A 16,944-nucleotide genomic window follows, 5' to 3' on the forward strand; every position below is an offset into this window, starting at 1 on the left:
AATTTCCCCCCATCTGTCATGATAGGTCGTCACATACCTGATTCGTGCATCAGATGATTTCTTAGCTGCAGGTTGGAGTAACTGCGTTCTTGTAGTTTTACGGGCTCTGGTGTACGCTTTTCCAATGCACTTTTTGCTGTATCCTCTGCCTAGAAAACACTGTTTCAAATTGGCTGCTTGTTTCTCAAAATCATCCTCAGATGAACAGAGTCTCTTCATCCTCAAGAATTGACCAGTGGGAATAGATCGGATCATATGTCTGGGGTAGGAGGACGAAGCATGCAGATAAGAATTCACTGCAGTGTCCTTCCTATGGACATCTGTCTGTATGTATCCGTCACTGTCTCGTTTGATAAGCACATCAAGGAAGTTAATCGCCATGGTGTCAACCTTCCATGACAATCTACTGTCATTGACATGTCATTCAACTCACAAAAGAGGAAATATCATCCTTATTTGCCTGTCAAATCAAAAAGATGTCATCAATGAACCTGGTGCAGAGGACTACCTGGTTCATTGATGACATCTGGTCAGACAAAAATAGATCCCTCTCCCACAGCCCTAGGAATAAATTGGCATATGAGGGTGAGCAAGCCTTATCCACACTAACCAGGCAGGATTCTTGCCTTCCCGAGAAGCTAGGGATAGAAGACAAGAGTATTGGATATCCTTCATTACTTTGCATCCAAGACTATTCCACTCTTCTTGTTCTACATTTACGCAGAAAATCTGGTCTAATCCAAATATCACAGGTTTTACACTTGGTTACCCACATCACAAAGTGGCTGTGTTTGCTGATGATGTATTATTTTTCCTTACTGAACCCCTATTTTCCCTTCCCAACATCAAGCAAGAACTCATCCACTACAGAACATTGTCTAGCTTCAAATTTAATCCCCAGAAGTCGGAGGCCCTGCCTTTCCATATACCGCCTGTACAGTGTATGGCTCTGCAGGGGAGTTTTCATTTTAGACGGGTGTCTTCTGAGTTGAGGTACTTGGGCACTCTTATTATCACTGAACCCTCTTGCATCTTCTCATTAAATTTTCCTCTTCTATCACAATTAGTGCGTCGCGATCTCACCTTTTGATCGTCTGGACTTTTCTCTTGGTATGGGAAATTTAATATAATTAAGATGAACGTTCTCACTCGATTCCTCTATCTGTTTCAAGCATTGTCGATTTTCATTCCTCTTTCATTCTTTAAAAATGACACAACTTGATTTCTTATTTTAAATGGGGTCCTGGGTCTTTGCAGATCGCGTGCTCCACCTGGGCAAGGATTGTGGATCCCTTCCTTTTTTAAATACTATGCAACGACCTACCATTCATGCGTTGTAGACGGGTGGCGCAATGCTCTTAAGAAATGTTAGGTGAAGGTGGATTGTGCAACAGCTGAACTTCCATTGTAGGGACTACCCTGACTTCCTAGGAGACTGATCTCCTTTCTACACCATCAACCTTTTCTAAGCAGAGATATATAACTACACCAGTTTAACTGTTGCAGTCATTCAGTTGCAACATGAAAGGTATTTTTATGGCTGAGGTCTCAGTCCACATTTATTCTTATCTTTTAAATATAATACAGATGTAGCAGTGCTGAATTTGCAAGATTTAGTGATGCTGGGATTACCAATGTGTAATATGTGGTTTTACATAAACCTATTGAATTATCTTTACGTGGAGTTATCATAATGCACAAACATTGCTGCCCTATAGTGGTAAACAACACATTCACAACTGCTGTATCTCTACGTTTAACATATTTAACATTCGTAGTCGCAGAACATAAAATGATTAAATGACAATTACTTTGTAAGGATATGCAATAGTACTGAATGTGCAAAGAAACAGAATAGAGGAAACAGAGGGGAAGCTTGACAGGAATAATATACAGAATACAAAAGCGAAAAATGCTGAGGAGAGAGAGAAAGAGAAGGAAAAGAGGAAAGAAAAGGAGAGACTGGAAAATAAATAGGATGAGTTATACTGAGGAGAGAAGGGTTGAGTGACAGGAACATCGCATCACTGAGGACCCGGGTCTCTATTTAAAGGCAGAGATCCTGTGCAGACTCCTCAAGGAAGATCACAGCTCTTCAGCAGAGGATCAGTGTGACTCCAACACACAGGTACAGCATCTTCTACCCTATATAACTCCAATGACACTGTTCTCATGTATTATCTGTCTTGTCCTGTCTGACTTTAGGATATGTTGTATCTTTAGATACATAAACGTTTACCTTATCTAAATGATACTATATGGATAGGAAAGTGGATAGGCAGTCTTTCTAGGATGTTTTGTATTTTATAGACTACAGTGTAAGTCCAGCAGATCCCTGTAGAATGTATTTCAGTTCCTCCATATAACTATGTGACAGCACAAGGTTTATCATCTTCATTCTCCAACATACTACAGTAGTAAATGACATTAATAATGTTAATATAGACAGAATATTTTAGGAATAGGCACCACTGGGGACTCCTTTACTAAGCAAATTCTTGAAATCTGGATACAAGTTGTCAACTTTGCATGAGCCCTGCAATTTTGCCTATGTTTCAGGATTAATCACTGGATTATATATAAAAAGTATTGATAATGGATAAAATACACTTGAAGAATGAGATACTGCCCATATTCCATGTATATTTATAGCTGATACAACTTCATGATGGTAATATCTGCAACATATCGTGGCTTAAAGGGGTTTCCCATTTAGAGACATTTATGACATATCCACAGGATATCTCATATCTGTAAGATAGATGCGAGTCCCACCTCTGGGACCCGCACCTATCTCTAGAACGGACCCCCTAAACCCCGTACTACTGCTCTGTGTTGTGGCTGAAGCGTGTGATTCCCGACCATGAATTACGGAAACAGTGTAGCTTATCGGGCTACGCCATTTCCTTAATTCATGGTCGGGAATCACACGCTTTAGCCACAACACAGAGCAGTAGAACGGGGTTTAGGGGGCCCCATTCTAGAGATAGGTGCAGGTACCAGAGGTGGGACCCACATCTATCTGACATTAAGTACATATCCTGTGGATATATCATAAATGTCTCTAATATGAAAACCCCTTTAAGACAAGATAGTATAGAAAGTAGAGTTATAAAGTCTTTTACAAATGACTTTTAAAGGATCAATTGTAAATAGTAGCTTTACAGATTAAGCTTGTTAGGAAAGTCTCTTGTGCAGGTTGCGCTTAACATCGGTGCACTTGGGGGGTGGCATTTGCATTAGACAACTTTTAACTCTTCAATATCTAAATTTTTCTGCTTCGATAGGACGCGAATATTGTTCACAAAAATTTTGAAAAGAATACAATAGCTAAATATAGACATATAGCCATGCTATCAATATCCACTAGTATCAGGAATGCTGAATAGTATAGAAGAGTATAAGACTCTCAAATTAAATTTTTCGAAATGAAGGGTGACAGTTATATGCAAAGGACTAGGAACAGTTATGGTTGTAGTTTGCAATCGTGTGATAAGTGATACTAATAATGCAACATTACTGAAAAAAATATATTTTCTTTTAAGGTGTTGACACTTTCTCATGAGCAATTATATTACATAATAAATAATACTCAATGAGATTGTCTAGGAAGGCGAAGGGATTTTCATTAGAGGGTTACACAGTGTGCCCCTGATGTCAAGCTGCAGTAGGTGTAGAATGCCATCCTAATAAATAAAAAACTGCAGAGCTCTGGAATTAGTTTTAATATAGAGGAACATCTAGAGAAATGACAAGGCTAATTAATGTACACCATATTTAAAGGTCTCTTTTTTTAATTAAAAACTCATAGTAATTGCTGTTGTGGGAAATATGACACATTTATAGCACAATATAAGTTTATTTGATATTATTATGGCCGCAAAATTTAGGGTCATTAAGCTAAAAGGCTAAATAAGCAGACCTGACAAACATTGATGTGAGTAGGGAAAGGTTTTTTCCACACTGCGAATGTAATTGCAAATTCATGTATTTATGGTATGATGATTATTACTTGTTATGTATATGGGGACAACATATTCTATAGCACTGTACATAGCATGCATTCATATCAGTCCCTGTCTCACTGCCGAAATCTTCTATCACAAGTACGTACATACACCCACACTAGGGATAATTTCATACACAGCCTATTAACTGAAGAAGCATTGTGAATGCTCTTTTATGACTACCCCCTTATGATTAGATGTATATATAACTGCAGATTGTATCAAGCAAGATTCTAACCAGCTGTTTTGGTAAATTGTTATCCCCAACCCCATCTTCCAGTGTACTAGTACTAATGAATTTGGGAAGTTTAGGAGGAGGCGGAATAATGACACAGCTTTGATTATGATACTGTCGGGGAGCAAGGTATTAAAGAGAACCTTTCACCTGCCCATACATGTGCAGCTGAGTGCAGTGTGTGATGGGCAGGGCTGCACAAGCTCTTGGGTACGTTAAATTTTTTTCCTATCTTCCCCCGTTATTTAGATATTGGTGCCGTTATATTTGGCGCCCGAAATTTAAATAACCCCCTGAACTGTCAAGAGGGCGTGTAACATCGCTGTGACACTGTCCAATTAGCTACGGACAGTGTCACAGCTGGAGAGAGGAGAGCGTGTGCGCACACGCATGCGCAGCTCGGAGCTGTGTGAGCAAGCTTGCGCAGGCTCTCACTCTTTAGCTCTCGGCAGACAACCTGAGCAAGAATGTGTGATCTCTCTCGAGAGATCACACAGTCTTGTCCTTCTCTACCGAGAGCTGAAGAGTGAGTGAGAGCGTGCAAGGAATTGGACGCACGCATGCGCGCACAACTTCGATGCCACTGCCGAAGATGCTCCTGCCACTATTGAACAGAAGAAGAATTCACATTCTTCTCCTCTTCTGTTCCAGCATGGCGCGGAGCTGCCCGTGCGCACACGTTCTCCTCTCTCCAGCTCTTGCTGTGACACATGTTGGTTTCTTGCTTTTTCAGCACCCTCCCCACCTATACCCCATCCCAGTCTAAACAAACTCGTAAACCCACAGTGCCGCAGACAGTAATAATGATCCCTCAGTGCTCGACAAAATAAAAGTGCCCCCTCAGTAATCGTGGCCCCTGCAGATTGCACCACACACAGCCTGCCTTGTAAATAGTGCCACACAGCCCGCCTTGTAGATAGCGCCACACAGCCCCCCTTGTAAATAGTTCCACACAGCTCCCCCTTGTAAAGAGCGCCACACAGCCCGCCTTGTAGATAGCGCCACACAGCCCCCCTTGTAAATAGCGCCACACAGCCACCCTTATAAATAGTGCCACCCTGCCCCCTTGTAAATAGCGCCACACTGCCTCCTTTGTAAATAGCGCCACACAGCTCCCCCTTGTAAATAGTGCCACACAGCCCCCCTGTAAAGAGCGCCACACAGCCCCCCTTGTAAAGAGCGCCACACACAGCCCCCTTGAAAATAGCGCCATACTGCCCCTCTTGAAAATAGCACCACACAGCCCCCCCTTGAAAATAGAACCACAGCCCTCTTGAAGATAGCACCACACAGCCCCCCTTGAAAATAGAACCACACAGCCCCCCCTTTAAAATAGCACCACACAGCCCCCCTTTGAAAATAGCACCACACAGCCCCCCCCCTTGAAAATAGCACCACAGCCCCGCCCCTTGAAAATAGTACCACTGCCCCCCTTGAAAATAGTACCACTGACCCCACTGGAAAATAGCACCACTGCCCGCCCTTGAAAATAACACCACTGCCCCACCTTGAAAATAGCACCACACAGGAGCGGAGAGCGTAAGTGGTAGCCTACCGCTCTCCACTCTGCCTGACATTATTTACCGTTAGGAGGAGCCGAGGAGGTCATGTCATGCAGCAGCGGCGTTCCACTTCTGACTGGCGGTTACGGCCCAGAAGTGGACCTGTCCAGTCACCTGACCTGAGTCACCTGACATTATGTCGCTGACATGAGTTCAGGTGACAGGTCAGATGACTGGCTTGGTCCACTCCCGGCACCGACCTCACTTGCCTGCGGCCGGCCTGCATAGTTTCAGATTCTGCAGAAGTCAAGCGGAATCTGAAAATATTCCTGCCCACGGCCACTCTTCCTTTGCATGTACATTTTGGCGCAGTGCAAAGTTCCGGGAAAATAAGGGAAAATCCTAGACGGTGCTTTTTTCTTCCGGACGCTACGGATGGCAGAAAAAAAACACCTATATTTGCGGACTGTCTGTAAATTTACGGACGGTTGGCAACCCTGGTCAGAGCGAAGAGATCAGTCCCCCTTGCCATTTAGATAGAAACGCCCCATTGACAGTTCAGGGGCTTATTTACATATCGGGCACCAAATATAATGGCACTGATATGTAAATAACGGAGGAAGATAGGAAAATAATTTCCAGTGAGACAGTGTTTGTGAAGCCCTGCCTATTACATGCTGCACTTAGCTGAACATGTATGGGCAGGTGAAAGGGCCTCTTTAAACTCACTGTATGGTTAAGATTTTGACTATAGGTGACTTATGCATTCGATGCATGAGCAGCTAATATAAGCAGTTTTGGACACATACCGTTGGCAACTATAGAGCTATTATTTTGCTAAATCTGATATCTGATAGCTCTTTCTGATTAAATACTATCTAAACTAACTAAAATTACAATAGTATATATAATACATGTGCCAAATTATGTACTTGGAAATACACTTTTTATTCAGCCATTTACCAAATTATTTTGGTCCAACAGGTATTTCGTTTCCATAGGGGACAATTGCTCTTTACTGTGGCCAATGATCTTGAATGGTTTTGTCTTCAATGTTATGCAGAGTTACTTTCCCACGTGCACCATATCTCTACTATTGCCATGTCTCCATGGTTACAGATAAATAAATCCTGCAGTTATATGTTTTTTCCATCTGTACCTTAACAAATTACCATGGGGCACCATAGCAAAACATGGAATGGGGCCCCACTCTACCATGACCACCTTTAGCAGCAAGTTCAGCACATAAAAAGCTTATGATTATTTTGGTCTCCCTATTGCACAGTGCACAGGGATAATGCACAAAGTGATGTTGCAGTACAGGGATGATGTTGCAGTACAGCGATAATCTACTCAAGGATGTTACTGCATAGGAATTAGACTAAGGCCTGGTTTACACGAGCGTGTGTGTTTTGCGCACGCAAAAAACGCGGCGTTTTGCATGCGCAAAAGGCACTTAACAGATCTGTGTTTCATCAGCGTATGATGCGCGGCTGCGAGATTTTCGCGCAGCCGCCATCATTATGACACTCCGTTTGAATGTTTGTAAACAGAAAAGCACGTGGTGCTTTTCTGTTTACATTCAGAGTTTGACAGCTGTTGCGCAAATCACGCTGTTCGCACGGAAGAGCTTCCGTGTGACCTGCGTGATTTTCACGCACCCATTGACTTCAATGGGTGCGTGATGCGCGAACAGCGCACAAATATAGGACATGTCGTGAGTTTTTTTCAGCGGACTCACGATGAGCAAAACTCATGGATTGTCTGCATGCCCCCATAGACTTACATAGGTCCGTAAGACACGAGTGAAAAGCACGTGCGTCGCACGGACGTATATCACGCTCGTGTAAACGAGGCCTAACCGTGATGTGATGTCTCAGTACATTGGTAATGCCCAAAGTCATGTCACTGGTCAAGACGATCGCACGCAGTAAGGACTCAGTACAGGTATAATGATACAATGTACACTGTGACCTCATAGTCAAGTATAATGCACTCATGATGTCACAGTAGAGGGATAATGCAAAAAGTAATGCCCCAGAAGAGTAATAATGTACACAACATGGGTAACCATGGGGTTCCATAGTAAAACTTAGAATGGGACCACATTTAATTTTCCATGCCCCTTCCATTGTCCATAGTCATCACTAACTGCACTTTAAGGGTATGTTCACACGGCCTATTTACGGACGTAATTCGGGCGTTTTTGCCCCGAATTACGTCTGAAAATAGCGCCTCAATAGCGCTGACAAACATCTGCCCATTGAAAGCAATGGGCAGACGTTTGTCTGTTCACACGAGGCGTATATTTACGCGCCGCTGTCAAATGACGGCGCGTAAATAGACGCCCGCGTAGAAGAAGTGACCTGTCACTTCTTTGGCCGTAATTGGAGCCGCTATTCATTGACTCCAATGAATAGCAGCGCTAATTACGGCCGTAATTGACGCGGCGTTCAAGCGCCTGCACATGCCGGTACGGCTGAAATTACGGGGATGTTTTCAGGCTGAAACATCCCCGTAATTTCAGCCGTTACGGACCCCCGCCGTGTGAACATACCCTAACTGTGTAGAGATGGGCACCCTTAGTTGTTGGGCAACATAGCAGATACTATTTCTGCTACCCTTGTACTGAACGTATATAAGCAAGAAATAGGGAACAGATGCAAGCCTCCCAAATGGCTTCTTTTTCATAAGATTAACCTGTAAAATGGGCCTTAAAGTGGGTGTGGCACATGCAAATGTACCTCAAAATGCGCGTTTCTGGGAGCAATACCTGTCACGTTGGGTACGTGGACCCACTTGGCCGTACCACCTTGACGGTATGGCAGCTGGTCAACAGGACACAGGACAAAGTCTATAGTTCAATATGTGTGCCTGTGGTAACTTTCAGACAGTAGCTGGACAGGCTCAGACGGGACTTTGGCAGCAGGCAGGCTCCAGGCTTGGTGTAGCGGAGCAGGCGTAGACTCAGCGCAACACGACTCCAATACTATACGGCACTTGGACCAAGATAACAGGGAATACAGGTTACAGGAAGTAGGAACGGGAATACTGGGAACTGGAAGACATTAAGGGACCATTTGCACAGACGAACATAGGTAACGTCAACAAAGCTCAGGCAAGGCAGAATGGGGCAGAGCCCTTCTTATAGTCCAGGATCATGGGCTAATTAATTAAGAGATCATGTGCGCGCGCTGGCCCTTTATGACCAAGCACAAGCGTGCGCGCACACCCTACGGGACAAAGCAGAGCGAAGTGGAAGTGAGCGCTGGCGACTCCTGGGGAGGAGATGCGGGCCAGCGCTCACAGGACCATGGCTGTGGCCGTCAGGGGGTGAGTAAACCTGACGGTCCATGGCCATGGATGTTACAAATCCAACTACACAGGGGTAGTAGTCACACTATCATATAGACTAGAAAATGCTGAATTAAAATCTATTATTGACACACATACTATTAGATCAGGGCTGCACACCATCACATACAAACTGAAACCCCATTTTCACCCGGTACCAAGAACCATACATCCACCCTTCAAAAATAAAAAAATCCGCATAAATTGATATTTTAGCCAAAATGTGCAAGTATATTAGCAGGGTGCAGAGAAAAGGAATTTAAGTGGTAGAAAATATAAAACTGTTACCTTTTTATTAAAACTGTGATAATCCTACATCTGTAGCCATAATCTATAACTGGGACGTTTCTGTGAAGCATTATACTCGCTCCAGACTCACGCACATGTCCCAGCTCTCCTCATTGAATTGTGAAATAACCTACAAGGGTAACTTTAGCGTGCTTATATAAACTCACCTCTTGTATTTGTAAGACCTTTAAATCCTGGATTAAAACAACATCACACCAGACATAACGGAAGTTTCTGGGATAGCACCCTGGGGCTCGTGGTTACTTTTGACTTCAGATGAAAAGACTGTGTTGGCAGCTGGGAGAGCCTCTTCAAAGCAATGATAAAAATCAGCTTGTGAGGAGTCCTAGGAAGATAGTAAATTAGTAGTGGAATGTAGTACTTTACATGTGTTTATATATGTTTATAATGTGTAATTGTAGATCCGTGTTTGCCAGCGCTAATTTAGCAGCCAATGTTGTTGTAGATGTGTTGTAAAAATGTGTTGTGTATATACTGTAAGACATTTACAGAAGAAAACGGAAAAACAGTTTATAAAAATTTTCACTTTCACTTTCACATTATTACATGCTTAACCTGTGGGACTCCCAATTTGCTCCTTACTCATTACCTAGGAAATCCTCCAGACATATACCTTTGATGGAAGGCTGCGACGTATGCCACTGCATAGAGTAGGCATGATACGTCACAAAAAAAAAACGTATAGTACAAACAGCAAGCAACAGTTCAGGTTCGCTACACAGATAAAAAGCAATAGGTAGTTACGTGTGGCAGAAACATGGTCAGTAGGGGCGTAACTAGTCCTATGCCTCCCCCCACTTGTAGCTCAGATGCGTGGGCCCAAGGCCTTAAAGACAACATACAGTAGGTAAGACAATTTTCTATGCTTGATAATATACCTCTAAATGATAAAATTACCACATAATACCACTCTGCCCTATACAAGGTACAAATATCACTATACTGTTACTGAACAAAACCCAGAAAACCAAGGCCATTATTACCAATGATACCACTATACAAGAGAGAAATAATACAGCCAGAACATAAACACATATTACCCCCACATAGTGACTGAATAATACAACCGTACTGTTACTGAATAATACAGCCACAACATGACCACATATTACCACCCATAGTGGCTGAATAACACCATCATACTGTTACTGAATAAAATCTCCACACCATGACTACATATTACCACGTGTGACTGAATAATACTAACATACTGTTACTGAATAGTATGGACACATTATGACCACATATTACCCCCACATCGTGACTGAATAATGCCACTGAAATGTTACTGAATATAAACACGATCCTAAGACCGATAATACCACCATACTGTGACCATATAGTGGTAAATACCAGTCCTACACAGGCACTCTGCAGATAATATAAGTAAATACTGTATAGACCAATCCAGTGACTCACAGGTGACATCTTCTCTATTTGTAGTCGTTCACTTTCCCTTTTCTTTTACATCCAGCCCAGACCACGATGACCAACAGACGATAATAGTGCCCCAAACAGTAATAGTGTGCCTTTAGGCCCCAAACAGTGATAGATTCCCAACACAGTAGTAAAGTCCCCCTTTGTGCCCCACACAAAGTCCTCTTTTGTGCACCCATATAGTAGTTTGGTGCCCTCATATAGTACTTAGGCCACCCCACATAGTAGTTAGGCCACCCCATATAGTGGATAGGCCACCCTATATAGTGGTTAGGCACCCCAATATAGTAGTTAGCCCACATATAGTGGTTAGGTATCCCCATATAGTAGTTAGCACCTTAATATAGTAGTTAGGCGCCAACATATTGTTTTTAGGCCTCCCATATAGAGGTTAGGCCTCCCCATATAGAGATTAGGCCCCACCATATATTGTTTAGGCACCCTTAGACTCTTATAGTAAACTAAAAGGGTTAGACCAATCTACCAACAAGGCAAGAATTTTAGAGAGGCAGGAATCAAGAGAAGCTTGACACTAAATCCAGCACTGGAGCTGTCCAAAAGTGCCAATGGCTCAACGAGAAGAGCTGGGGCACAGGAAGTTCTGGTTTCAAATCCTGACAGGGAGGTGCATTTTGCCTTCACCGGCATAGACATCAAAGAATTTGAAAAACCTCTTTCAAAATTCTTATTGTACAGAATATATCTCCTCTATATCCTATATCAGAGTTAATGAAACATACTGTTGTGGAAAAGGTTATTTTTGTTTAACCCGATAGAAACTGTCATTTGGGATCTGCTGCTTTCATGGAGACATATTTGAGCTTTCCTTCTTACACATCTTACACATCCTAATACTGTAGCTCAGTTCCACAGGGAAGCACAATGAGGATCTAAGTAAGGAAGATTGAAAATTCCTCAAAGTCAACCAATTTAGCAATCTATTATTCTTTATGTAGTCAGTTCTTATTGAAAAATGACCGATTTATGTGCATTTGATTTCTCAGTTACTGCTCCTAATCGGTGACATAAGAATACCATTATCCCTGATAAGATGAGGAATTCTGCATTGGGTCTGGCAATACTTTTCTTCATGGCAGTGAGGACATGTCGAGGAAGCTGTGCGGATCCACAGGACACTCAGGACTCTGGTGCACAGTTCAAGGTAAGACTCATGAATGAATGTAGAATCTCATGTATTGGATCTTTATTAAGGTGATAAAAAAATGATAACATATAAGTATTGTAACATATATCCCCATGAGATCGATATTAAATGAGATCACAGGTTACATAAATATAGGTGGTAGTGCCATTCAGCCTTAAAGAGGCTCTGTCACCAGATTTTGCAGCCCCTATCTGCTATTGCAGCAGATAGGCGCTGCAATGTAGATTACAGTAACGTTTTTATTTTTTAAAAACGAGCATTTTTGGCCAAGTTATGACCATTTTTGTAGTTATGCAAATGAGGCTTGCAAAAGTCCAAGTGGGTGTGTTTAAAAGTAAAAGTCCAAGAGGGCGTGTATTATGTGCGTACATCGGGGCGTTTTTAATACTTTTACTAGCTGGCCGTTCTGATGAGAAGTATCATCCACTTCTCTTCAGAACCCCCAGCTTCTGGCAGTGCAGATCTGTGACGTCACAGGTCCTGCATCGTGTCGGACACATCGGCACCAGAGGCTTCAGTTGATTCTGCAGCAGCATCGGCGTTAGCAGGTAAGTCGATGTAGCTACTTACCTGCAAACGCCGATGCTGCTGCAGAATCATCTGTAGCCTCTGGTGCCGATGTGTCCCCGCTCGTCTGACACGATGCAGGACCTGTGAGTGACGACACAGCGTGATCTCTCGAGAACACGCTGTGTCTGCACTGCCAGAAGCTGGGCGTTCTGAAGAGAAGTGGATGATACTTCTCATCAGAACGGCCAGCTAGTAAAAGTATTAAAAACGCCCCGATGTACGCACATAATACACGCCCACTTGGACTTTTACTTTTAAACACACCCACTTGGACTTTTGCAAGCCTCATTTGCATAACTACAAAAATGGTCATAACTTGGCCAAAAATGCTCGTTTTTTAAAAATAAAAACGTTACTGTAATCTACATTGCAGCGCCTATCTGCTGCAATAGCAGATAGGGGTTGCAAAATCTGGTGACAGAGCCTCTTTAAAGGGGTTGTCCAATGAGGACAACCCTATATCCATATGCCCTATTATTAGGGCATATGAAAGTGATAGGGGGGGGGTCCCCCACTCGGGACCCCCCTTTGTGAGCCAGTGCAGAGAACTGCTAACAAGCTGCCGTTCTTACTCTGGTGGACTTGATCCATCCATGTATTACATGGACAGCCATTCATCTGAATAGCGGCAATGTAATACTACATTTCCCCTGCAGGATAAATGCGTGTCTGGCAGTAACTTCAATATCAACTATTTGCCGGGGGTCTCAGGAGTCATACCTGTGGTGATCAGTCGATTGCCGCATTGACTCCAATATTTAAAAGGTTTTCTGTGATGAGACAACCCCTTTAACAGTCTAAATGGAGTGTCTTCACACTCTCATAGTGTTTGTGTTTAAATTATAAAAACACACAAAAAGTCACAAATACATTAAAGCCATTGTTTGTGACTAAAGTTATTGACAAATTCTTGCAGCTAGTTGTAATTACTGTATTTATAATAATGTGACAACTTAAAGGCTATGTACACCTTTAGAAGGATTTTTTTTGTTAAATCAATATGTTATGTGTTTTAATACAACTTTCAAATTGACTTTTATTAAAAATAGTTTTTACTTTTTTTGATACAACTTCTATGTATCCTGTATACATAGAAGTTGTATCGTTCTCTCTCCAGATCCAGCGAAAATCGATCACATCTAAGTTCGATCAATATTAGCTGGATCCTGTATGTCAGAGACACGCAGGACCTGCTCTCAGCCGAGCCATCAGTTCAACTAGATACAATACAGCTTCTATGTCTACAGAATACAAAGAAGCAGTTTCGTAAAAAGGCAAAAAAAAAAAAAATTCAATAAAAGTCAATTAGAAAATTGCGTAAAAACACATTGATTCAATAAAAAATAAAAAAATGAAAATTCCTTCCAAAGGTGTACATAGTCTTTAAAAGGGTTTTCTGTTGTTTAAAAATTGTTACATAGTTACATAGGTTGAAAAAAGATGCAGGTCCATCAGGTTCAACCTTTCTCAATAAATTACCCTTCATTCATTGCTTGATTAATTATAACCCTCAATGCCATTCAAAAATAAATAAGCATTTAGCCTTTTTTTAAATGCGGACATAGTACCTGCAATCACTACCTCTTGACGAAGGGCATTCCATAGCTTGAAGACTCTAACTGTAAGGAATAATTTTCTATATTGATGTTTGAAACGTTCTATCTTCCACACGCAATGGGTGTCCCATGGTCCTTTTCCTTGGAAGGAACAGATCATGTGCTAGTTCTCTGTATTGACCACACATATACTTATACATATTAATAAGATCCCCTTTAAGATGTCTTTTTTTCCAAGCTGAACAAGCCCAATTTTTCTAGCCTTTCATTGTAAGCGACACCTCCCATCCCATTTAATAATCTCGTTGCCCGCCTTTGAACCGTCTCCAGTTCTCCTATGTACTTTTTGCAATGTGGAGCCCAAAACTCTATTCCATATTCTAGATGTGGCATTACAAGGGATTTATAGAGGGGTGATATTACATTTGAATCCCAGGGTTTTATCTTTCTCTTTTTTTAGAACACCCTAAATTCCTTTTGCAGCTGCTGCCTGACATTGAGTGCTGCTGCTTAGCTTATTTGTTACCAGAAAACCAGGTCCTTCTCCTGTTCCGTTATCCCCAGTTTTATTCCATTTAACATCTATGAATTAATACTATTATTGCGTCCTAAGTGCATTACTTTACATTTATCAACATTAAATTTCATCTGCCATGTCTTTGCCCATGCTGCCAACTTATCTTGGTCTTTCTGTAATATTTTAAAGTCAAGCTGAGTTTTAAGTATCCTACAAAGTTTTGTATCGTCAGCAAAAACTGACACCTTACTATCAATCCCATCCACAAGATCATTAATAAAGGGATTAAAAATCAGCTCTATGTTGTGTGTGAAGACAATAACTAGTTAATGCACTACCTTACATATTGTAATAGAGGGGCATGCAGGTAGATGTAAATAAAGGAATTATGGTAACCGTAGTCCTTTACATGGCAATTCCGCCCACAGAAAGCCCTAGCAAAATGAAAACAACAATGCTGCAGAGAGCTAGGCAAAATAATGAAAAATAACTACTTCTGAGCTATGGTGACATCATGTGGTGACTATTCATGAACATACAGGCACCTTTTTGTGTTTTTCATAAGCTCAGAAACCCCTTTAACTAGTATTTCACATTATTTTTATGGAAATTTAGGATTAATATATTTAGTAATCTAATTATTACAAAATGACATACTGCGGCTGTCAGGGCATGCTTGGAGTTATAGTTTCTCAACAGCTGGAGTTGCTGGTTGCTGACCTTTGATCTAGTCTGATTTTTTTAGTGAGTGAACAGGTTTTTGAACTTTTACCAAGACCCTGCAGGGAAGAAAAGTATCATGTATTTACTACTGATTTATGCAATAAAGAGTTAAAAGGGTATAAGTTGGCTTTAATCTTATCCACAAGCCTGTGTGCCTGGGGACCTTTGTCTGCTGAAAAAAGAATTTATGCCATGACTTTCAGAAGTAACTTAACTAGCAAGCATGGTAGATGAAAAAGATCTGAATCTCAGAATATGTAGATTTTTTTATACATATATGTATATATTCAAAGATAGATAGATAGATGTTGGATGGCTAGATATGAGATAGATAGATAGATAGATAGATAGATAGATAGATAGATAGATAGATAGATAGATAGATAGATAGATAGATAGATAGATAGATAGATAGATAGATAGATACTTCTTGGATGGCTAGATATGAGAGAGAGAGAGAGAGAGAGAAAGAGAGATAGATAGATAGATAGATAGATAGATAGATAGATAGATAGATAGATAGATAGATAGATAGATAGATAGATAGATAGATAGATAGATAGATAGATATGAGATAGATAGATATGAGATAGATAGATATGAGATAGATAGATAGATAGATAGATAGATAGATAGATAGATAGATAGATAGCAATAATTAATATTATATGGCTCTGATTCATGCATCCTTTAAACCCCATTGTTTTTTCTTTGTTCTAAGGCTTCGTTCACATGTGCATTGTGACATTCCGTTGTTCTGCTCCGTCAGAGGACAACGCCGCTAGCCGACGGAACCCACTGACTTTAATAGGTTCCATCTGCGTTCCATCGGGGTGTCCGTGATTTTAACAGACACAATAGCGCAACATGCTACGCTATTGTCTCCCGTAATCTCCAGTAATCCCTGCCGCATTTGTGATTCTAATGGGGCCGCCAACGCAGATGTGAACGAAGTCTTATCGGCATGCATGCTGCTTAAAAATAAATAATTATCATACCAGCTATTTCTCAAAAACAGCACAATATTACTTGATATTTATCACCATAATGTTACATTTTAGGATCAGATTACCTGATTATGACACACAGTGGATGCTGTCTCTGCCTGGCCACATAGGGCAAACAATGTATCACTATGTTAATAAGTGTTCTGATTATTACTTGTTTACAGATTGTCTTTCCATGTCGAGTAATCTGTTTAATTTAGTCGTTATTATTTGTACACACAATCTTGGCTGTACTGAGAGAATTAATGTAGTACTTTAGCCTTTAGCTAAAACAAGCATTCTCTCTTTAAGTGTAAGGCTCTGTTCACAACACGTTACAATCCTATTTCGAAGGTATATTTTGAGAGGGTCTCCCAACGCATACCTTCGATGGAAGGCTGCGACATGCCACTGTATAGGCATACAGTGGTGGCATACGTCACTTATAGGCTCCCACAGTTAAAATGGTTTACTGCGCTTATATGTTTCTTACTGTGTCCGTCTGTATAGAATAGCTTAATCTACTATGCTATTCTAAAAATAAAAAAATAAAAAGTTATGCTAATGCAAACCAGCCCGGTGA

The 16,944-nt window shown here is 41.3% G+C and overlaps 1 protein-coding gene across 1 annotated transcript in view; it reads left to right on the forward strand.

Annotated features, from left to right (window-relative positions):
• Positions 1-2,024: 2,024 nt before the first annotated feature.
• Positions 2,025-16,944, forward strand: part of TAC3 (tachykinin precursor 3) — a 79,644-nt gene continuing 64,724 nt past the window's right edge. Inside the window, exons 1-2 of the mRNA XM_075850174.1 lie at positions 2,025-2,128; positions 11,849-12,006. Coding sequence (XP_075706289.1) covers positions 11,896-12,006 — 111 coding nt within the window. The 5' untranslated portion in view covers positions 2,025-2,128; positions 11,849-11,895. The remainder of the gene's footprint in view (positions 2,129-11,848; positions 12,007-16,944) is intronic.

This window comes from Rhinoderma darwinii, chromosome 2, assembly GCF_050947455.1.
Source record: "Rhinoderma darwinii isolate aRhiDar2 chromosome 2, aRhiDar2.hap1, whole genome shotgun sequence".
Lineage (NCBI taxonomy): Eukaryota > Metazoa > Chordata > Amphibia > Anura > Rhinodermatidae > Rhinoderma > Rhinoderma darwinii.